We start from the raw sequence: 24429 nt of genomic DNA, 5'->3' as shown, positions 1-24429 counted from the left end.
TCCTTCCCCTGCTGCGGTGCCGGCCGCTGTTTGCCGCCCGGGGCAGCGTTCTCAAAGCTCTCCTGTTGCTGATAGGAAGCGCCTTGAAACTGGTCGGAGGAGGTAAGGCTGTTAAGCTGCTCAGCCTCCTGTACTTCTAGGGTTGCTTCTACAATTTGTTGCCCAGACATTGCTCTGAAGCTGAACGAAGAGCCAAGAGCCCTGCAGCAAGTTTAAACACGGTTCTCCAAATTAATTTTTAATATTTAAAGTTACTCTGTGCCATTAAATGTAACAACCAGACTGCAGGTTCCGTAAAACAGAGGTTATGTAGGTCCATACTGAACAAACCAGCAATATACAAACGTGGTGTGTTTCCCATAGCAAATGCACAGCTGAAACAAACAGGGGTTTCCCTCTCTTGGACTAAAGCACAGCTGAAACAAGCTTTCCCATCTCTATGTCAGACTAAAACAAATACGTTATTTTCCCATGTAAGCCCAACTCACTTAAAACCCGGTAATTTCTCCTATAAACAAGCTGAGGTGAACTGATAAAAGTGCTTAGTGAATAATACATGTCGCCTTTGTGAAATGCAGCCACGTTTTGTAACATGGACCTGGGTGAAATCAAGATGGGTAAATGATTTCGGAAACAAGTTTTAACATGATTAGGAAGGACAGTGAATAATCAGATACAGGAAGGAAGGAAAGAGAAGGTAGATAGTTGTATAGAAGAAAACATAGTCTTAAACCGCTGTTGACTCCTAGTAGAAAAACTAGCTTGGAAAACTGATAGTGAAAGTAGTAAAACAGAGCTTCTTCCTTTATAATATTTCACTCTTCTTTCATCTGCTACAGTGTATTTACTTACTGTTTTTAGATTGGGTTGTCACCACAAACCCCTCAGGACCAAATGGCGTCAGACTTTGCAAGCCCGATCAGATCTTCAGGTACAATCACCAGATCTCACAGGCTTTGCGTAGGACTGCCAGTCACATGTAAATGTTAGGGTCGCCAGCAGGCATAATCAGTTAGAACTCGCTCTGTGGTTATGCTGGGCACCCAGTGAAATGGGGTGAAATGGAGTCATTGGCAGGAGAGAGGAGGAACAGGTAAGAGAGACAATGTAATACTTCCTAATACCCACGTTTTTCAGTTACTGGTTTTTCATTCTTCTGCCTTAAGAAAAATAGTCCACAGAAGACCCACAGGTTCTGGAAGCATTTAGATTATTCTATTCTGGGATGTAAGTGACAGAGGTGCTGTAACAGTAGGGCTTGTTAGCGGTTGGGAACTCACAGCTTGGGCTTTAGGTGACAAAGGGTGGTGTTTCATTCTCTCTCAGATTGCCACACGTTATGGCAGTAGAGTCTCCTGAAGCACCAGTTTCTCCCTAGTTTAGTTTGCTTTCTCTGGTGAGCAGAGTCGGAAAGGGAGACCATCTTGGGCAGTTTGTTGTACCGCTGATGAAAATCAGTGGTTGAATGCTTTGGCAGTTAAATATTCTCTTCTCTAGAAATGAGATTTAGGCAAGTGGTTTTTTGTTGAGCCCCTGGAAGGATCCCAGAAGGACAAATGCTTGATCTATGGGAAAGAGATGTGGTGCAAAGGTTTATGAACGTGTATGTAGTACAGTAACATTGAAGGAACTTGTGCAGATCCAGCTACACTGAGGACTCAGAAAAGAGTGAGAATGAGGATGGTTTATCCGGATAGTAACTATGGCACTGGGAAGCCTTAGCCTGATTCCCTAGGACATTGAAAAGATTTCTCTTTTTCAGATGCAGACTTGAAATTACTTACTCCTTTATCTTCAATAGCTCTGTTAGATATTGTAATAGAAGGCATATAGAATTTGTTAATCAAATTTTATGCTGTGCTAGAAAGGAAGTTGTTTAGGCGGCAGTATCCTGTTAAGCAAACATGTATCGTACCACTCCATAATCTTCCCCGGCCCCAAGGTCAGGCTTGTTTCGTTAGGTGGCAGTTAATCAGAGGCTTCTGGTACACAGGGGGAGCTGTCTAGCACCAGCTGCGAAAGAACAAAGGCTGCCAGGATGGACTCACTGTAAGAGTATATAAACCCAAAAATAATTGACAAGAACCTAGTGATAGAGGTGTCTAACAAAGACCATCTGGTGATGAAAGCCCCTTGTGGAATTCGAGGACAAGATATCTTACGAAATGTGCTGGGAACAACTAGTTTTGGACCAAGGTAAAAAGTTCATCGTGAGGAAGACCTACGGCCTTCATCCCTGAAGAGCCCTGCCCGAGACCACCAGGAGGCACTGCGCAGGTGTCAAGAGGAGGAGGAGCCAACCACCAAAGGAACTGAGTGCCTTTTTCGGATAGCTCAGGAATATTATAAGCATCTAATGAGTATGTAACTTTCTTTGCATATACCCAAGGGATCTGCCCGTGCACGGGTGCAGCTGTGGTAAGAGCACTCCTTGGCGAGAGCTGCTCCCCGCTGCCCAGCGCTGCTTTGCTTACTCAGCCACTTGCTAAATTTAATGAATTTTATGAATCACTTAAATTCTAAATTGGCTCCTGGGTTTTATTCCCTCAATTTATAACAGATATTACTTTTAAGTTCAGTCAGGTAATATTTAGAAATGTGCTTTGAATGGAGATATGCTTAGCATAATTCAAAAAAACCAATCAAACAAGTAGTTGTTTTTAGTTCTTCCTTGTTCATCCCAGACAAACCTCCATTTACCAAGATGATAATTTCAAAATCAAAGTAATCTTTAAATATTTTAACAATGACTTCTAGAGAGTAGAATTTCCCACTTCTTTGACTAACAGTACACACGTGTCCTTTGTACGTCCTGCAGTCCAGCGTTTCTTCATGCACAGACCGAGCTGGCCAGGGCCTGGGCCTCAGCTGGTTCCTGCCATCTGGTGGGGACATAGCGTCACTGCCTCAGAACTTTTCATTCTCACTAGTAGTAGCTGATACTCTAAATAACCAAGCGAGTATCATAGGATCACAGCAGGGTTGAGGTTGGCAGGGACCTCTGGAGGTCACCAGATCCAACCCCCCCTGCTCAGGCAGGGCCACCTAGGGCCAGTTGCCCGCTGCCATCCCAGTGAAACAGAGAGCGAACTGCTTATGGTTTGTTAGTGCAGGAGGGACGCCTCCAAAGCCACAGGGAAACACTGGGAAAAGCTAAAAATAGAAGGGAGACCTTATAAACCTGCACCAGGTTATGGTCATCTCTGTAGACGTAATCTCTGGAAGATAGAGGTGTCTGCAGAGTGAGACTCATGAAAAGCTCAGTTCTCGGGCAGTCACCAGAGCTTTATCTGCGCGAAACTTCAGGTGTATCTGCTGGCACGCAGAATACCCGCTCTGCACTGTCAGGGGGATTATGGCAGCCAACGTGGTAACATCTAATGACATGGGAGGAGGAGTTCCCTTTTATCAGCCAAGCTTTTGAAACAACATTGAACAAGGAGAAAGCATAAAGGGCAAACACCGCAACGGAGCAAGCTCTGAACAGCTTTGTATTTAAACATTTTCCTTTTTATTTCATAAGAAGTTTCCTGTTGAGAAAAAAAAGGTTATGTATTAAAGCAAACACATTATACACATAGATTAAACACCAGATAGCAAAACCTTATGGAATGAGCACTACTAGTTGTATGGTGTGGGGTTCACAATCAAAGATATACTTAACCCCCCCAAGAGTTAATGTACTTTCAAGGTAAATTAGGCACAAAGTTTAGCTTGTAACTAGCTCTGCAGGCATCTTCACTGCGATTTTACTCTTACAAAGTATTAGAAGTGATCGAAAACATAAACTGAGTTTTAAAATTTTTAAAATTTTATTTGTACTATGCACTGGGATAGTACAAATGTATACGACACTCTTGTTTAAAAAAGCATGTACAGTAGAGCCTATAAAGTAGAATCAAAGGGCTAAACAGGAAATTACCCCTTCATTTGGGATCAGAATAAGGATAACAAATCTATGGCTTTGCTTTGTGGACGTGTTTGAAATTAAGTCCTACAAATGTGGGAAAGAAACAGGAAGCTATTTTTAATGAATATGAGTTACAGTAGCAGTACTTTGAAGGATCATGATTAGTAAGGAAAGTAGCTGGTATCTGACATATATGCCTCCCTTGGATTTCTGAATAGGATGCAAGATACAATGTGAAATTTTAAAGGATGAGAGATTGTCTCATCAAAAAATAAAGAAAAAAAGAAATCCAAGCAGCAAAAAACCTTCAAGGGACTTGCCGCAAGGTTTTAGCTTAGAAAGAATTACTCACTTGCAAGAAATGAGAGGGTAACAGCAAGTCTGTGGACCATGATAAAAGCTTACCTCATAAAAGCTTACCTCACAGAAAACATAGGGATCTTCTAAATATACATACTAGAAACGCGTTTGATTAAAATACTAAAATTTTTTTATCTTCCGTTAGCAAAGTATTGCTGAAAGATGTCCTTTTTTTGCTTGTTTGAAACAAATGCCATTATGATTGCCACAGAACTGCAAGGAACTGCGTACTTTCTAGGGATGCGTTCTTACTGCGTCATACAGAAATGGCTTAATAGGGAAAAATAAACATCTTAGGGTCTTAATGCTGGTTTTGCTTAGCAGAAACATAAGAAGGAATGCACTGAGCGCGATGATGAAGCGTACCATGCAGTATTTTGGTTTAATGTACAGAGCATTTCAAACCCGTGATGTGACTGGAAGGCGGAGGGGTTTAACCTATTCCATTCACACGAAGTCATGTAGAATTAAAACCGTACGTGAAGGCAAACTGTGTGCCAATGAGAAAAGCACGGGGGATGCCTAATGAAGAGGGCCAGCTGTGTTACTGCTTCTAGCGTGCGGAGCTAACGCCTGAGGGCCTATCCCAGCAGTAGGAGCTACTGCCACTCCTAGTTCTGTGCTTGACGGCTTTGCTGGTGCTGGCTGTGCTCTGGTCACGGTCAGCAAGTGCTGTTACGGCGCGAGGAGGTTAACCTACAATCTCTGCAGGTTCAGTGACCAACTTAGATCCATCCCATGCTGTCTTGAACTGTTCAGGAACCGGAAATTCTTTCTGGTAAGAAACAAAAGCAATAGCCGTGGTTAAATAAACGGTGGATACCCCATGAAAACTGGCGGAATGCTATTAGTGCTACATGAGTGAGAAAGCATTGACAGCTCAGACATGCCAGGATTAGAGAGAAGCCTTCTTCATTACCCTAGGAAGCTTTTTTACAATGCCACACAGGAAAAAGCCTTATTGCTACCCAGTTTCAAATAGCCTTGGTATGGTACTACTTTGCAATAATCCCTCTCACACCATTATTTGGTATAACTAAGTCAATAAGCCTCCTGTCAGAAATGACTTTAGATTCCAGCAGTGTCTGTGCGGGAAGACAGCAGAGAGGACTTAGATGCAGGGATTTAGCGAGGATTTTAAGGACCAAAGCAATATTATAATATGGAAGAATAAAATAAAAAAAAAGCCGTATCATTTTAAGTGTGATACGCTTCCAAAAACTCAGCAGCCTGTGGGAGTACACGAAGCAGAACATTAAAGAAAGGCTCCTGCTGTTCTCTGTATTCAAGGGAAAGAATGGGAGATGTTGTTGGGTCTTCCTCTGGTCCCAGTAAACAAAAATGAGGGAAGGATTATTTCATTTAGACCTCAGATAGGTGCACTGATAGCCAGTGATTTCAGATCATGGAGTGATCTGAGGTAAGACTGATCAAAAGGAACTTTTAAAATTTATTTATTTTTCACAAGAAATAGGTGAATATGCACACACTGAAAATCATTCTGTTTTCAGTTATCTGCAGCTGGCCATCCATCTGGAAATGGGGAGCATGAGAGTTCTCTTGTATGTGCTTTCTTTGGTAAAGCCTAAACCCCTCTACCAAAAAAACTTCTAGCCCAAAATATTAGTGAGAAATAGAAGTCCTGTCTGTGGCCGTTCAGTGCGATTTCCACACTGCTCTGTTGAGGAAACTGGGGAACTATAACGAGTCTGCTTTGCCTGTGTGATCCCTTGCCAGAGGGTGAAGTGACAGAGTATGAAGTGACTTTACTAAAACTGCTGGTGGGCATAGTACTGAAAATCTTACTAGAACGGAAAAGGAGCAGGGAAAATGTATAAGTGGCTTTAAAAAATATGTTCAAACTACCAGACAGTACTACAGGTACTACCCATATGTCAACAGTTTTAGAAGAAACCCAAGTATATTAGACTGCATTGTTTCATCTATAGTAGTATTATATTTATCTTATTTTTAGCATCATCCTCTTCAGGCTTGAGTGCTCTTACGTGAAGTGAGGTTTTTTTAGGGGATTATGTTTGATTTCAACAAAAGAAACTTAAATGGACAGGAGACAAAGCCATTATCTATCCAAATGGAAAGAAGTAACACCAGGTCTGATCTCTGAAGTGACTTTGTGCCCCAGAAGATGAGGAGTTCTTCCTGCACTGGTAGCTGACATATTGGTACATAGGAATTCAATGCTTTAAAAATATCTCACTCACATAGTCACCGTCTTGGGGGATGAGAATGTTCATCTCCGATGACTTGGCACTCACAATCTCACAATCTAATGACTCCTCACTGAAGTAGATGTGACAGCCTTCTGTTTTGTTAATAGAAATGGTTGGCACTTTCCCCATCACCTGCAAAATAAAATTACTTAGTAGCAAATCCTGCAATGCACACCAAGATACTGTTAATGAAAGACTCATTGCCTGCCAGGTCTAATTTTCACCACCAACCTCTGATCTGTGTGTCAGCTGCCTGCGCGATCCTTACATCTGATTTGGTTTGACCCTGCAGATTCTTAGTGGTGGTAACAAAGATGTAACCACAACAGCAAGCTTAGAATATACAGCAAACTTTCAATATATGGTTTGATGAAAGCACTTCCCTGATCCTCTCTAATGGGTATTTGGGCACTGTTCACCTTGTTCATTAGGGAGAACTGGCTAAGAAATGAAATACGTCAACTCCAACCCAGTAAGGGCAAAGGAAAGAGCCCAGTAGTACTCAACAAGTGATCTGTAATAGATTGTGAAGGCTTCAAAGCTCTTCCAGGTTTTACAGCACACAACAGAGAAGGGGGTTTATCCCCTTCAGGCGTGCTGGGGTTCTAAAAAAGTACTGAGATCGATTTAATTACACCTCTAAAAGTATTTCTCCTGTCACTTAAAAAGCAAGCGCAAGATTTACTTGAGGGGACAAAGGGAAATCCTTTGTTTACAGTTCTACAGATTAAAGGATTTCTTCATGGCTAATTGGCTGACTCATGGTTGTCAGTAAAAATTCCTCCTCTTGCTTTCTCTTGCAGGGACAGAGGGGGAAGGGCAGAGGTTATTCCAAGCCGTCAAACAGTAACAGCATGTGCTAGATATGTACTTTTTCAATGAAAGACTTGTCTCCTGTCATTCGAGCTAAGAATATATAAGCTTCAGTTCCTTAAATGTGATGCATCCCACCCTGATCCTGAAGTTTGCTCTGTGCAGTAGATCAAATGCATCTTAAACTTGCTTTCTTTAATCCAACAGAAAACAAAAGGAGGGTATGTTTAACAAATTTTGCAATTGTATATCAAAAAAATCCCCAAACCACTGATAGAAAGGAGAGCAAAGCAATATAGCACTGACGTAGCTATTTATAGCAAAATCTGTAGGATGAATTCACTGAAGTTGATTAATTTATCATGTACTTGGAAGTTATAAGCTCAGGTCTTCAAAATACTGAGAAAACTGAGGTGCTCAGCACTTGGCATACTCAAACCCTGCGGAAGCTGCCTTATTCAAGCGGCGTATAGCCAGACTCTGCCTCCTGAAGTGGAATTCCACTCTGCTCCGTGGCATAGAAGCCTTATGCAATATTCGTAGAACCTGCTTAATCCAAAGAATTTAGATTCTTAGAAAAGATATTTCCCCTTTATTTGAGTATTAACAAGCTGTGGTTTTGTTATTCAGTATATATGACTTTTTCAGCTTTCATGAATAGTTCTAGAGGTAATGAAAAGTAATATAATTAAAAGTAATATGATTATGTAGGAAAAAACGCCCAACCAAATGCCCGATCTTTAACTAACTGCCTATGCTATAAGAAAACATGTAATAATCATGACTAAAAGTCTTATTACAGTTCTGAAGATGATGCACAGCTGGTGGCAGTGTCAGTCACTTGCAAGGTTCAAAACACACAAAAAAGCATCTTGTTATTATTGCCTATGGTGGCTGTGGCCAGCGTTTCTGAAATGTGGAGCAGGACTGTCTCCATTTAATGTCCTACAGCAGGCACAGCCTTTGAAGCAAAACATCGCACTCTGAAGACTGGCAGTGTGGTAGATTTAATTAACATTTTCTTACTGACTTAAAACAATATATCCTCAAGTCTTTTCTTGAGGATAGGTCAGGTACGTTGGACACAGCCCAGGTTTACAGGATGTGTAGTTAGGTCTTTTTGGAACTGAACGAAACAAGTGGTGTAAATACCAGGCAGACTGTCTATATTTTGAAGGGAGCAGGTGTCTCCAGTAGAGAGGGTAACAAATGGATTTAAAATATGTATGTTTTCTTTTCATGAGGACCACAAGGAAGATGTCCTATAGTTGTCCTTTGACAGCCTATTTGAACATTTTCTAAATACATCAGCAGAATTTAGTGAATATAAAGATACATTTGGATTCATCAATCTCTTATTTTTGTTGTGCTCCTGTGAGTTTTAAGTTTTCTTATAGGCACACATTAGGCTTTTTTTGACCCTGCTTGTTATTTGTCTGTCTTTGTTTTTTGAATAGATGTTTACCTGAATCTGAATATCCCTGGAATTGATCACTTCCACGATTCCCACAACGTTGTCAAACACAAGGCCGAACTTCGTACAGTTGTCTAAAATAAAAGCATCATAAATAAGAAAGGCAAGATAAAGGCACATATATGCAAAGCTGCTACATTAACTACAAAAATTCCCAGTCTTGCAGTGCGCAGCTGAGTGACCTAACCCCCGTGATCAATCCGTTGCAGTGAATGGGATGGTTCAGATGCATTATTCATCACACAAAGTCAGTTTTTCCTAAGATTGGCATTTAAAGCCCAGCTGAGCTATCCACTCACCAATCGTAATTGAATTGATTTTTCCTTTTATCTGAAGTGTAGATTTGTTACACTTAAAAATGTAGGCCACTTGCTTGAGTTCGGTGTTGTTAATGACCAGGTCATTCTTATCCTCTTGATATTCCTGTTTCAAAAGAAAGTTTATTTAATTGGTTGTCTTTAACTAGCTAACAGTCAGACAGACTTTAGTACAACTTATCCCCGAGTCATTGCATCTGCAGTTACAATAGAGCAATTTCCTTCCTGTGGCTTAAAAATCTAATCTGCTTGGCGATCGGTTATTTAACTGAATTATCCTTAGATGACACATGTATAGAGAGCTGCAGAATGGAAGAACTTTTAACCTAGACCATGTCAAACCCCATTAATTTCGTAGCAAAGACGTTATGCTCGCAGCAATTTAAAAATGCCCTCACAAAATTGTTACTTGGCTCCTATCCAACGTAGACCTGCACCTTGAAGAACTGAGCAAGTTTCGGTTCCCCATAATGTTCTATAACTGTGTTTATAAGCGGGTGCAGGCATTACAAGGACAGCGCCTTGTGCAAACTCAATGGCAGAGTAATAACCACCTGCAGGACCAAACTGTCTGTTGTTTCCTCCTTCTTTTAACCAACACAGACACGTGACCTTTTACTCCTACATTCTTTGGTATATGCCTACTGACTTAACTCCCAAACTCTAAACAAATACACATTTTCCATCTGTAGACTGAGCAAAAGGAAAACACTTCTCTAGAGTCACAGAATGGTTTGGGTCAGAAAGGACCTTCAAGATCATCCAGTGCCAACCCTCTGCCATGGGCAGGGTCACCTCCCACCAGACCAGGTTGCTCAAAGCCCCGTCCGACCTGGTCTTGGACACTTCCAGGGAGGGGGCTTCTCGGGAGACATGCTTGCATGGAAAGGATGGCAGAAAATAAATGTGTGATTTCACTGGTTAACGAAGCTGGAGAAAGTGTTCCCTGATAATACTGTTACCTCTCGCCTGCACGAATGGACTACAAGAAGGGATTTTAATTGGACAAGTCCACTGGACTTGTTTCTGGGGGATATTCGGATTTTGCAAGGAACTTCTGTGTTGGCTCTGACATTCTCCAGTTCATCGTGTAAGGTTCTCGGCGATAACTGAATTGACCTCAGCTCCTACAGAACAGTAACAGCTGAGCCGTGGCAAGGCAGAGCAATGCAAGACTTTAGCCCGTTTTAGCTGCAACCGTTGATTTGTTGCACCTTGATCGTGGGCAGCCTTTCAGCCACGTGTTTCAGTGCTCAGCCTGGTCTGTGACGTGCAGGGTGCAGTTCAGAGCTGTGGCTGGAACTCACCACTCTCCACTTCTTTCCCTCGAGCTCCAGGATGGGCACATGGCTCTGCTGCGGGGAATTCTTGGGAGAGGTGGAACTTGGAGTATGGCTTTTTGTTGGAGAACGAACAGAGGGACATTGGGCACGTAGGCTGGGGTTCTTGTGAGTCTTCTGGTCATCAGAGACATGGCGAAGCCCTACAAAAAAAATGTTTATGAAAGACAGTCTGTCCTCCACACTTCGTGTGCTCATATTTAAGCAGGAAAGGTTCATTTGCAAGTGTGTTGAATTATTCTGTGAATTTACATTTTTTATTTCCTCAAGTCTCGCATGAGTAACGACCTAAAGTGTAACTGCCTACATATTTTTAGTAGTTCATATAAAATGTCCTTTACTATGGGTGGGCTATCTTACCATCTTTAACAGGAAATGTCACAATGTTTTCTAGTTTCTTTCTGTCTGTAGCCAGCTTGGAGAGCTTGTTACACATAATATTTTTCCATTCATAAAAATGATGTTATTTTTCTAATTTAGGACAATATTTGACCTGTCCCTGCAGCGTTAAAGGCAGATGTATTAATCATATCTATCTAAACTCACAACCACCTGCTTTAATTACAACTGTCCAGTATTAATACAAAAAGCTTTATTATTGTATTCCACACTGAGCAGTAAGCCATACCCTTTCACCTAATACATAACACATTTTGACACAGGTTGGTACACTGTAAATCAGAAAGGGAGAGAAATTTTTCTTGCAGTTGCAAATTAGATGTTCAGCAGCTACTGAGGATTGAAGTTGTCCATCTTGGCTACTGTAAAATTAAAAGGATACCTCTCAATAAATGGTGTGAATCTCAAATGTGCCCAACATATTTTGGGTGCTGTTACTTCTGAAGGAAGGTTTGGTCTTCGCAGTCAGACTCACTGCAAGCCTCAAAGATCTGAGCTGCTTAAATGGAGCTTAAAAATGTGGTGGAAGTTGGGTTAATACGCAGAGCAGCTCTGATGCAGTTTGGCGCATGGACCCAACTTGGATTTCTTTTCTCCTGACCTTTGGTGATGGCCTCTCCCTGGTTAAGCTGTGCAAACAGGGCCGAGCGAGATGCGGTTCCTTCATCCTTTGCGGTTTCGCTGTCGAAGACGGGGGGAGGTCCAGGTGGCGGCGGCGGCGGTGGTGCTGGCGGGGAGCGGCACGACCCGCTCGTTAGAACCGATCGCATAGACATGGGCGATGCGACAGGACCCTGTTCGAGATAGATGAAATTATTTTACACACAGTGTTTCAGGCAGCATTCTCTGGCGATAACTCTTGTTTGCTAACATCCTGGAATGATGTGAGATTGAGTGACTTGAGGCAGCCACAGGCTCAGACGAATTTCTGGCACTGTATTTGAATATAAAACTGTGAGTCTTTCCCTGCACTAAAGCAGGCAAGGCTGGACAACCTGAGAGCCCACCCTGCTTCCTTCCTGCAGAACTACTCCACCTAAAATACTTCCCTCAAATCCTTGTCAAGATTCATGTTAAAAATCTTTAATAGCAAAGATTCTGTTTTGTTTTGTTTGATTTTTTCCCCAGTGTTAGCTTACGCGATGGGAAAATATCTCCTTTTTTCTTTCAGTGACCCAATTCAGTCAGCCAGAGCTTGCTGTGCATTCAGAAACATCCAGAAAAAATGTTCTGATTGAACACGAATAACTGGGAAGGGTCATGAACTGTGTCAGTTGTACATACGCAACGTGCTAAATCGCACACAAGATTTAAAACGCTGTTCTGCAGACCATTCAAGTCATCTGCAAAGAACGTAAAACTGTGGCCATTCAAGTCTCATTTCTGAAATTCAGTATCTGAGGTTTTAGTTCAGTTTCTCAATTTATTTATTTCAATTGCAGGAGATCACAGCAGACAACCTATGAGTGAGGGCGCCTTGGTAAAGTAAGTAATCCCAACTTCCTTTCAGTTTGTATAACCAAAAGTACATGTTTTGATCTGAATTATAATGCTTACATGGAATATTATCAGAGAGAAAATACTACTAATGATCTGATTAATATGTTATGCGTCCTAATAGCAGGTGTTGGATAGAAACTGAGAATCACTTTTTCTGTCTTGCCGCTGAGTGTCACTGTGATCCCATCTCTCTGCAGCACGGCGGCGACTGTTGTAAAAGCACTGTGGTGAAAAAGTAGATGAGTTCTGATGGAGTTAGCTCGCTCTGCAGGCATTGTGCATTGCATCAGTACGGATTTATCAGGCGAGCAACGGGCAAACGGCAGCGTCTGAGAGAGTCACAGCTCCTCTAATTGGCTGCCTCGGTTAAATGATACAAGTTGGTTAAAGGGCATCCCTGGCTGCCTTTGTTAAGCGATACAGGTTGTTTCAAGTGCATCCCCGGTAATCAATACTGGCAATAGATATTCGCTGAGCTGTACTCAGAGGATATTTGTAACCATTTATGATACCGCTCCTTTCTGCTTTCCACTAAATGAAACAGAAAAGTATCCGTCTGATTCACGCATCTCACATGAGTGAAAATTGTAGCTTTTTTTAAAAAATTAAACTTGTTCTGGCCTATAATCCTAAACTGATAATGGGAGAGGGGCTGAGGTGCGCATGCTCTTTTTTTAACTCTTCAGACATTTTTTTTTTTTTTAAAAGAAACCTGGCGCATTTGAGTAACAAACTGCATTCAGACCTGTTAGTCATTGTAACTCAAATCAGAGTAGCACGGAAAGGGAATAATATTAGTTAACCTCTTAATGTACACCCCCTGTTGGCACATGTGTCTTCAGCATATAAATACTGTTGCATTTGAAGGAGCTGTTTATGGAATATGTTAGGGAAGAATACGTAGTGAGATACTTTGTCATGTGGCATTTCGGGACATGGTTTAATAGTCATGGTGGTGTTGGGTTGACCGCACGACTTGATGATCTTAGAGATCTTTTCCAGCCTTAATGATTCCATGATTCTTTGATTACTGACATTAAAACTGCATCGGACAAAAAAAAGCTGTTGAATCCCGGGTACTTGGGTGAGTCATGAAACTGATGTGGTGACACAGTTTGGTTCAGAAAGGATCGAAGATCTCTCAAGGCAATAAGCTCTCTTGTGTGCTGTTAAATCTTTTTGGTCAAATGTGAACTGATGAGAAGAATCCCCTTTAGAATCGATTATCATTTATTGTCAAGGTATGGCAGAAACTGATGGGCACTGCTTTTAGAGACATTTTGTTGTTGCATGGACACATTTAACACAGAGCCTTTCTGCTTACATACTTGGTAATTAAACGTTATTCTTTTGGGCTAAGGACAAGTTCTTCACGGGGCCCTCAATATCCAGTGCCTGTCTTCCAGCCTCTGTTAATACCAGTAGCAGTTACCTGCAGCAGAGTTATCACAACTATGAATTATTATTAAAAAGAAAGAATGTAAGTGGATTTGGTGGCACGATCCGTTGTTGTTGCCTGAGGTGCAATAGAGATCTTCCCTGTCTGTTGCCTGAAACCATAGCAACACGACGTCCTGGGTATCCAGAATTAGGAACATGGCATCTGCAGGGCTTTTAAAAATACTCAGAGGCTCGGAAATGGCACTCGCTGTTCACAGTGCACTGTGAATGTGGACTTACCAATTATGTGTGGGAGGAGATTAATAGTAATAGTGGTAGTGGTTAATAACTTGTAGCCTGAGATAAAAATCTGATTTCTCAAATTCCAGATTGACGTGTGATTTCCCAAACGTACTTTATGGCTTCCACCTGCATAAATACAGTGTTGTGATCTTCCAGAAACTTGTGTGTGTAAGATTCACATGATCATTTGGAATTAACAGCAATTAAACTCTGCAAAGGCTGCAGAGACCTAGAAGTTATCTGGGTGTTCTGCATGCAACACAGAGCGGTGGGTCTCTCTGCCAGTCTCTTTGCTTAAAGCATCAAACTGAAGGCCATCACAGGTTATGCAGGAGATTCCAGGCTCAAATAACGCATCAAAGGCAGTTTCCCAAATGACAACAGAAGTATGGGATTGTCTATGTAACCAAGGTGGAAGCAAAATTCAGGGGCATTTATCTGTGGAATTGGATGCTCTCTCTCCCAGAACTCTGAAAGAACTGTCTTGTGAAAGTACAGACCAAAAAGAAGGATTTTTATTACATCAATCAAGTTTGATGTGGTTTTGTGTAATGAGAGAATGCCTTATTTACTTCTGAAGAAAGAGCAGAGGTAGGAAAGGATCTGAGGATGTAGGAGCATCTTTCCCTTATAGAGCAGTACTAATGAAAAGACAGGTCCAGTTAAAAATCTCAATCCCTGATGCGAGGACTGAAGACATTGTAGTCCTTCGAGTGGGTTTCAAGAGTAGAAAAAAATGTTTCCCTTGCACTCAATACTGCCCATCTGCCTTCCTCTTTTCTTTACACGAAGAAAAGGTCCCTCCACCAAAATCAGTGGCTATCTCACTGAGCTCAGAAGATTATGAGTTAGATCGAATTAAGAACACAGGAGCTGTCCTAAGGTCTTGGAAAACACCTGGGATTCAGTCAGTCTTCCTACTTTTCCTCTTAATTTTGTGCAGTCACAGAAATAAGAGATGGACTGAACCTTTGTTGTCAACTTTTCTCCTGCATGGCAAATTCGTGTCTAGTTTAGGACCTGAGTTACAGCTCCATAAGACAACAGATACTGTATCATGACATTTTCCATTATGTCTGACCATCTATGCTCATTCTGGAAGCTGCAAACCATTTCAAGCATAAATTAGGCCAAGCAAAACTGAAAGACCAATCAAAGGAAAAAAAAGTGCGCTGAAGTACAGGGAGGGACATCTACCATCGTACAGCAGGGATACATCCATGGACACATCCACTGGGACAGTGCCCCACTGCCACGGAACAGCATGGGAGAGACAGACAAGGCTCACTGACGAGGAGCCATACAGAGACAGGCTGTAAAAAGGGGTTCAGTCTCACTCTGGCTTTTGGCTTCTTTTCTCTGCCAGTTTGATTTACCTGTCTGAAATCAAATGTTCAAGGAAGGTGAGATTCTTTGTGGGACGAGAGGCTTGGGGAAGCTCCAGCACGGGGACAAAAAGCACAGAAGTGAATGGGAAATGCAGAAGACCCGTTGCACTTCTTGCCTTCCCTGCGTGCCAGGAAGATGGGACCTGTGCTGCACTCAAGCACGCTGATGCCAATGGCAGTGTTAAAACCCAGAACCACTCTTCCAGGAATTTTCTTTTCTAAGTAGTTTTGACGTCTGTTAATACATAGACCTTCAAGTTACCAAATTAAGTCACTGGCAATTTGTTTGCTTTCCTGAGTCACCTTTCTGAGACCACAGGCTCTAGAATATTTCTGAACCAGAATCTTCAGCTGTTCAGGTATCTGGCAATACTTGTGTATAGTCCTGTCCAATTTCACCGAGAGTGCCCTTCACAGAGTCCATTCATCTCTGTTCTGTAAAGGGTGGTGTTTGTGAGAGCTGCTGGGAACAAAATAGGATGTTATATGGCCACAAAGTTCATCTAACCTACAGCAGCAGGTGCTTACCAGCTTTGCTATTTGCAAACAACTCTTCAGATTAACTTCCAGCAGATGTTAACAGCAGTGTGTCTTTACATGAATAGTACTGAGAGCCATTTGGACTAGCAAAGGCGGTTTTTTGCAAGCCGCCTTTCTTCCTCTTTTATTTCAGCTGTTTGCCTCGGCAACAGCTGCTGTGCTCAGTGCCGTCGTGTCCAGAGACATCACGTCAAGCTATGCTGAGAGCTGACTGTTCCCATTAACATGGCAGTGCGGTCGGTTTGCCGTTGTTTGCAAATATGCCCCTTGTAAGAATTATCAGGGGAATAGATAGCTTCAGCCTTACTTTGTGAAAACATAACCGAAAAAAAAAAAGCCACTAATTTCCAACCTGCTAGTTTTGTATCATAGTGAACTGGATGTGCTTTAAACCTTGCTCCTGGAGCTTTCTGAAATGGGGAAAAGTAGAGTTGTCTGAGTAAGGTCCTAGGTGCTACCAAGAACAGGAGATGCAGGCGCTGCAGCCCCGTAGTAACAGCTCTGTAGGGAACGGAGCATTCCAGAAATTCCCTCCTAGGAACTAAACCACGCTCTGAATGGAGTGACAGGAAGGGGTCCGGGTTTGCTCCTTGCGGGATGGCCCAGCGCCATCTGCAGAGGGGCCCCGTGGCTCAGTAGCTTCCTCAAGTGACAGTGTCTGAAGCTGCTCTGCTACATTAATATTATCACTGCGCAGGGCTTGGCAGGAGTGCAGTATGGCCTCAAAGTGTGTTGTATTTCTACCTTTATCTTGTACAGAAGGAGGAGGCACTCATCTTTTTCTCCTTGCTGGTCTCCTAGCTGGCTCACTGGAAGAAAGAAATGTTTATGCTGCGGCAGCTGGCTGGTTAAAATCCATCTATGTTGAATCTCATTTAATTCCCTTGAAATTACAGTAGAGATGAGTGAAGTCTTTTGCTTCTGAGAAGTTGTTTTCTCCTAAAAGTCTCCCCTGGAGCACAAGGCAACAGCCAGTCTCGTTAGAGAGATAAAATGCTGTTAGTACATAAGGCAAGTGGTCTGCATGCTGGGCCATCAGGAATTTTTGGTGTCCATGTGCAGCTTGACATGTCTTTAGGTCTAAACCCAGCTACTGAGAGACAGTAAGAATTTCTTTTTATGTCTTATCACAGATGTTACTATTTCCTGAGCCATTCTTGCTGAACAATTCCCTGGGTTGGCCTTCCGTGTCACTGTTACTGTATTTATGGCAGCCAAGAGCCCTAGTCAGAGGCTTGTATCTCTGGGGGTACGAGGGGTTTACGTGTCAACCCTATACAAACACCCACAGTGTTCCTCTGTGTTTATCCAGCTTCAGGGTGACACCGTGCAGCACAGAAACTGGCAGGGGAACAAAGTTCTTGTGGTGGGAACATGCTGTGGAGCATCTGATTGAGCAGACTTTTCTTGTAGTTGTCATTTTTACTAAGGACAAACAGATTCTGAACATCTATATAATGCATATAAATCAACTACATACGCATCTGTATAAGATATAGTAGCTATGTTATTAGTCATTCCTATCAAGAGGTTAGTATCTTTCTGTGGCTGAGGCAACAGGTGCCTAGGCAGAGGCCCCAAATCCCTTCCTTAATTTATTGAAAAGCCTTCTTTTCATGGCAGCAGATAAACAGTCCCCCCTAATGGGGACTATATTCTTCTCAATTATTCTGATTTCTCCCCCTTTATAGTAATCCCATTTTCACACCTAAAAAGATTGCAGCATTCCTTATTGTTCTTATACATATGCACAGCCAAAGACAAGAATCGTGAAGCTCAAAATATCATGTATCAACCTCTGGGAGCAGGTGGGCTGTGACTCAGGGGCACAGAGCTCTTGTTAAGGTGTTTTTTTTTGTGTAAAATAGCTTAGCACAACAGTTCTATTACCTACTGTATTTAAGCCACCTGTCTGCAAGGGGTTCTGCTGCCCACAGATCCACAATTTTCTAGATGAAACAGCTGAGAGGGCTGTAATCTTTGTGGAGTTAAAACGCAAAATGGCAGAAACCAGGCCAGCCACTTCTTTTCTTGTTACTGGGTCTCAGCAGAATTATTTATCTGTTGAGTTTGCAAACTTGGAAGCCCCTTTTAATACCCTTCTGCCATGTCTCACCTGTTGAGGATTTAAAATGGTGCTCACAGCTTCACAGCTACCCAGCTAGAAATGTTTTACACAGCCCAGGTCTTCTAAATCATTCGAGAACCGTGTGCTAATGTAATTGTCAACAAGTAACATGCTCTGACAGGCACATTAAACCATCTTTTACTTACATAAATTTAACTAAAAAGAAGACCAATCTCTTTAGCAATATAGTAACGTTTCAATAGATGTGCCTTTTCCTTTTCTCTCCATTTTATGTACTTTCAACTTCCTTTTTCCATTCCCTTTTTCACAGGAACTAGGTTGCTTTATGTTACAGGTCAGGTTGCATTTGACAGCTGTTGTCAAAGAAGCCTCTCTTAGGTTCTCCCTTAACCTGTCTGAATGGTGTTTGGTCACTGATCTTAAAAGATATCCAGTAAAGACAAATATTGTCAGTTATTGTTGGAATAAAGAAGTAAAACTGCCTTCTTTCAAAGGGATGTGGATGTAATTGAAGCAGTGTCCATAAAAGAGGCAACTACTGTAGACTTGCCAAGACGGCCACTTTCTGTATTGACAGCGTACCAAAACCTGGACATTGCCTGTTCTCTGAGAAGGAAACACTTGGGATTAAAGGATGCAGGTATTTCAGCAAAAAAGTATAAGGCAACGCAAGAGGGAAGGGAAGAGAAAGGAATGGAAGGGGACAGAAAAGGAGGAGGAAGGCTGTGACTGAGAACAACGGAGCACCCTGAAAATGTCTACATCTTGTCCAAGATACGGGCATTTAAACCAGTGTACCTGTGCCACCCGTACCTGAATCTGAACGAGGCCTCCGGGGCTGCCGTTGGGGCTGGGGCTGTGGCACTACTTTTGACCTTTACCTTTAGTGCAGTGGCTCAGACGAGGGTTTCTGGCTTAGTGGGTCAAACTAAATGCAGCACAGAAGAGACACGGGAAGGGTAATAGGAGGCTTTCGCCTGCACAAATTCGTCTTCTGTGGCTCGTTCAGCTCAATGTGTAGAGAGTCAATATATTCCAGGAAAATGTTTCAATAGTACTGGAGAGAAGGAGGGCCATTTTACAAGCAAGTGTTTGGAGGTGATTATTTTAGACAAGAATGAAACGGTCAAAGCCTGCACTGAGACTGGTATCGCTGAGCTCAGTCAGGTTAACGTAGGAATTACCGTGGTTCTTCTCAGTGTGGAGCCTGTGGAGAGTTTGAGCTTTTAAGGAGTGTTTTTAGAGTACTGTCTAAGGAGTTAGAAATGTTTTTTAAAATGATATTTCAGGAAAACAAGGCTCAAAGATACTGTATTGGCTCCAGCGGGAACAGGATATAAATAAGTCTCACCTGCTTGTAAAGAGGCAGACTTCCTCCTAGGTCTTTGTTTTGATTGGTGAACACACATAAATCGGTTCAGGGAAATTCTACATTAGAAACTAAACAGTGTAATGAAATTCACTGATAACTTGTAAATATTTCCTGTTTGTAAATAATCCTGCGGGCAAAATTGGACTATTGTATACAACTAACAAAAACTTGGCTGCAGATTCACCTGCAACTGGGAGAAACACTCAAGACCTTTATCCTTGAGCAAGATTTGTTTCCTAACACTTAGTTGGTGTGCAGGAAAGTACAGCAAGCTCTCATTATCACTCGTAGTTTTCTTGCTGCAAAATTAACCTGCAGAGACAGGAGCAGAAGTTTCACTTCCCCCAGCTTACTCCCGCAGTCCTTGCAGCAAACAAACTGTTATAGGCATTCCCTTGAGCTTATATTACAGCTGTTCATTTCTTTGCACCTCCCCCTAAAAAGAAGTAGAGGAGGAAGAAAGAGCCATGCTTTGACAGAATCCCTTCTTTAAGCAAAAAAAAAAAGGTACTTGCTGTTTATCAGTAAGAGCTGAAAAAAAGACAGGATGTTGTTACAGCTGTAATGTTAAAGTCAGAAAGTTGCAGCAAGCAAAAATGACATTTACTGCACGGGTAAAATGCTATACTGGGCATTTAAAACATGTAATTACACTAACAGCTTTTGCATGAGACTCACTGACATCTGAGAATGTCCTGTCTGGTAGCAAATGAAAACTTGCAAATCGCCATTAGGTTGGTAATTGCTATTGTTCCTGTTGCCAGGAGATATAGTGAGTGAACTGCTCCTCACCACAAGGTATGTGTGGCAGAAGAAGACTCAAACTTTACAGTCAGAATAAAGAACTACAAAATTACACTTGTAAGAAAATGCCATAGATCCATCTGACTTCCACTGAGAAGCTGTTTTCTCCGACATATGCGCAGTCAATTAATGACAACAAATACTTTGGATCCTGGTGAAAATACAGAGTGGAACATTTACTCTCTGGGACAATCCTGCTCACAAACACACACAGTTTAAATAGGAAGTTTTCTTCTGTGAGACCAGTACCAACAGATATCCTAACCATACCCATTATGTCTCAATTTATGTAGGGTCCGGTTTGGTACCACCACTCCACATGGGTAGCAAAACGCAAAGGTCTTGAGGTCCTTAACTCCATTGATTTTTGCTTCCTCCTCACGTAGTCCCACGTTTCAGCGGGATGCCCTCCAGGAATAAAATATTGTCACACATCTTGGCAGAACGACAGCCAGAGTGAATAAGGAGAGAGAACTGTGAGATCCAAACATCTTTACACATGCTTACGCATCTGTTTTTATCACAGATTTATTATAAAGCCAGTCGAGGTAACGGTTATCATCAGGTCCAACTGCTCAGCCATTATTTCAAGCGTTTGCACCTGTTTCAGTGTCTGTCATGTAATTTATTAAGAAGACATTTAGTTTTCTTTCCTCTAACGTGCCTGCCCTGGGAGCTTCCTGCCAAAGCCAGGAGCACTTCACCGTAGGCGCAAGCAGTGACCTGTTGCCAGGTTGGCTGCAGCTGCCTCGCACAGCCTGACGGAAGGGTCTGGGAAAGGGCACAGCTTTGTGCGAGCGCAGCAGAGCACGGCCAGGACTGGGCTCCCCACGTTAGACAGCCCCGGGAGGGAAGGGGGCCAACTGCCCACAAAAATCCTGTCCCCTCCTTTGTGGAAACCCCATCGGAGTCCGATCTAAGCTGATGCTCCAGGGTTTTGTTGCAGTTCAAGCTGTGAGACTACAGCTCTGAAAGAAGTGTTCTCTCTGACTCTTCAGTCCCTTTAGAAATACTTAAACATTATAATTAATAGCTTTTTATATAAAGCTTCAGGCATTGCTTTGTTGACTTCTGCAGATATGAAGGGTAAATTATCGGTATCATGTACTTTTAAATCTGTACTTACACAGGCTAAAAACTTTCTCTCTTCCTCTGTAATGAAATCGTATTTCTGCATCAACATCTCCCTGGCATAAATGTACCACTTCCTTAATGCCTTGCCAAACTACTGCTTTTTCCTTTTTTCCTTCTGTGCATCTAAGTGGAAGCTGCTGTATGCAATGATTACCAACTGTGTTTGGAGTATATCAGCAGCTCTTCTATCCATCAGGTATCTGTCTAGGCCCTGATGCTGCAGAGCTCTGTGCTTAACTTCACACAGCAAAAAGCCGTGGCTTCCTTTCTCACTTTAAAATGTGTAACAAAAATGAAATTATCACTTAAGTAACGCATTGCTTCTTTGAGTGTATTGTACCAAGCTATTAAACAACAAGCTATTTAAACAACCTGCTAACTTACTAGATTCTAATTTCCTTACACTCACATGAAGTAAAACTTTGACAAGAAGATACATCCAGAAAGAAGTGTTTGTAATTCAATCTTTCTGACACACATTACATGAATGATAATTTAAATGAGCCATACTTCCAAGAAGACTTTCAGAACTGAGTGATCTCCAAAGTGAGTGAAATCAGTACTGCACGTGCAGCAATGGACTCATCACTCCTGAGGGAATGAGTGCAGCCGGCAGGAAACTATGCTTAATATGAATAAACCAGTCCCACCTAAGTTTGTATTCAGCAATTCCTTGCACACCTGAAGGGAGGGAAATAGGAAGATGTGATGGCTGAGATGCTGGGTTTAAGACCAGTCAAGTGTACTCTGCAACAGCTACATTTCTGAATAAGATTGGCAGAACGCAGCAGCACTGAGAGCTCCTCCTGTCTGATCAAATAGTTATAACAAATCTTTATCTCATAACACTATTTCCATACTTGTAAAGTTCCATTAAAGGTGAAGATGATTCTTTCTCTGTATTAACAAAACCAAATTTGTCCCAGATTCTCAGGCTAATTTGGCTAACAGGGCACCACAATTTCCTTCCCTTCTCTAAAAATCATTTTAAAATCATTAGCTCTTCTCACATTCACTGATTATAATAGAGTAGGATGTAGCAAGTGTGAAATTTTGTACTAAATTAAGGAAGAGAATCATGTCTAATATTTTAAAATTTTCTACAGAAACCTAGAAAGCAGCAGGCAATTCCAGTCTTCTAATTTATCACATTTAAACTTTCTTGCATTGCTTCAAACTAAGAAGTACACACAGACCGTCGTCTCTGCTGTGTTTGAACTTGCACTTGCCCACCTGAGTCCTTGAACAATGTCTAACCAAGTGTGTGAAGAGAAAGCTGGGTAGTCCAGGGCTGAGTGCAAGTAACATACAGTCAGTACAAGTAACATGCATTCAGAAGATTTTATATAAGTATACAGAGCTAAATAGTTCGGCATACAGTTATATTTACTCTCTGTACGTATTTCAGAAATCACTTCTGTATGTATAAGCAACAGTTTTATAAAGATAGCCACCTCTGAAGTAATAAATTTAATGTATCCCTTGTGTTTCTTTTTCCTGTTACTGTATATCTATCTCTTTGTTCCTATTCTTTCCACTAGTCCTCTCCTTTCCCTGTCATGCTCCCCCAGTTCTCCTTTAGTGTGACATGCCCTTCAGATTTTTTGGAGTTTGTTTTTGTTACTACCTTCTGCTGTAGCAGGCCTGGAGAATTGCACCTGCCTCTCCTCACCCTGTGCATCCGGGGGTTATGGCTATCATCATCCCAAATAATTCTTCCCTCCTCCTCCACACCTATACCCTAGTGACCTGACACCTCTGCCCCTACCTGTCTTTCAAACCTTTATTGGCTTGTTTGGGAGGTCACAAACCATGACTTCTGTTCCTGCCCGAGATATTTCTTTTTCCTAATTCATATTTCCTGGTTACTGGCGTGTTAGGCTCGTGCATGAAGAAGGAAAGAGTACTTACAGTTTTACTCCAGGTGAGACCTGTGGTGTGGTGCTCTTTGATGTAAGCCTGAAGCTCAGACCAGATGTTCAGATATGACTTCACCCAATCAACATGACGTGTGTCGCTGTAAAAACAGAGACACCATTTCTGTGTGTCAGTGTACTTAAACCCAGACAGTACTGCTACTCTTGCTTAAAGCAGGTAAACCCCAATGTCTGCTTTAAAGCCACGGACAAACTGGTTAGCAGGCAGACAGACCACTGCTGGAAATACTGGAAATGCCTCCTGCAGTGGAAACTGTTTGATCTTTCCCAGGGACAAAGAAGGGCAAAGAATGCCTCCAGCAGAGTGCCCACCGCTGGAAGGGGGTGTCGTCGTTGGGTTCAGGCTCAAGGGCAGCTGAAGCAGCACTAAAGGTCCATGGAGCTGTGCAGCAGTGCCCAAACTCAGTTCCAGGGCGCTCAATTTTAGAAAATTGAACATCCATGGATTCTGTAAGATAGTCTAGCTTCCAAGTTCAAGTGTAGCCAGGGCAATACTACATCGTGTTACAGTCATCAGACTAAAAGATTTACACATCACGCGGTTTTAAAGGACAAGTCCCAATCTGGCTCTGGAATCTCCGTTTGGAAGGCTTCACCTGCCAGTGGGACAGGAAGGGAAAACAAGGAAAATGCAGCGGGAGGGAAACTGCTTGCAAGGTGGAGTCCTTCGTTATGAAGAGTTATTACTGAACCGTGATGGCTGTGCGCTGGGGATGCTCACAGGGATTTGGCTGTCTGCCTCCTCTTTATTGCCTCTGCAGTCTGACTTTTGTTACTGCTGAGGAGCTGGGTCAGCGGGTTTATTGCAGAGCCTGCTCAAGCTGAGGGAGAGCCTTCCTCTACTTTGGAAGACATTGGGATCTGATTCAGTGAAAAAAAGGAAAACAATTCCTTATTAGGGGAAGAACTAAATACCTAAATAATGTGCCTTGTTCATAATGTTATGGGAGACATTTTCTTCTCCAGGATAAGCACTAAAGCTATACTGTAGAATTCTTCAGTTCCTCCAGCGGGTACTACCTTCACTAGGTAAAGTAAGACTTCAGGAATGATACATAATATATATTATGTATATATATTTGAATAATACAAACTATAGTTTTTATAGATAGTATATGCATATGATATATTTATATAT

At 42.1% G+C, this 24429-nt stretch overlaps 1 protein-coding gene across 1 annotated transcript; it reads right to left on the bottom strand.

The window, feature by feature from the left end:
- Positions 1 to 4647: 4647 nt before the first annotated feature.
- LOC104268501 (adenylyl cyclase-associated protein 2-like) lies at positions 4648 to 23371 on the bottom strand (the record flags this gene model as incomplete). The annotated part of the gene is made up of 7 exons (XM_009877910.1): positions 4648 to 5045; positions 6493 to 6633; positions 8780 to 8862; positions 9088 to 9211; positions 10413 to 10588; positions 11446 to 11638; positions 23266 to 23371. Coding segments are annotated over 7 exons (907 nt in total), but the record flags the coding sequence as incomplete, so codon positions are not given.
- Between the last annotated feature and the right edge of the window lie 1058 nt (positions 23372 to 24429).

Source organism: Apaloderma vittatum, unplaced genomic scaffold (assembly GCF_000703405.1).
Source record: "Apaloderma vittatum isolate BGI_N311 unplaced genomic scaffold, ASM70340v1 scaffold45261, whole genome shotgun sequence".
NCBI classification, from domain to species: domain Eukaryota; kingdom Metazoa; phylum Chordata; class Aves; order Trogoniformes; family Trogonidae; genus Apaloderma; species Apaloderma vittatum.
Note: the sequence above shows the minus strand (reverse complement) of the source record. Positions and strands in the feature narration are given on the sequence as shown.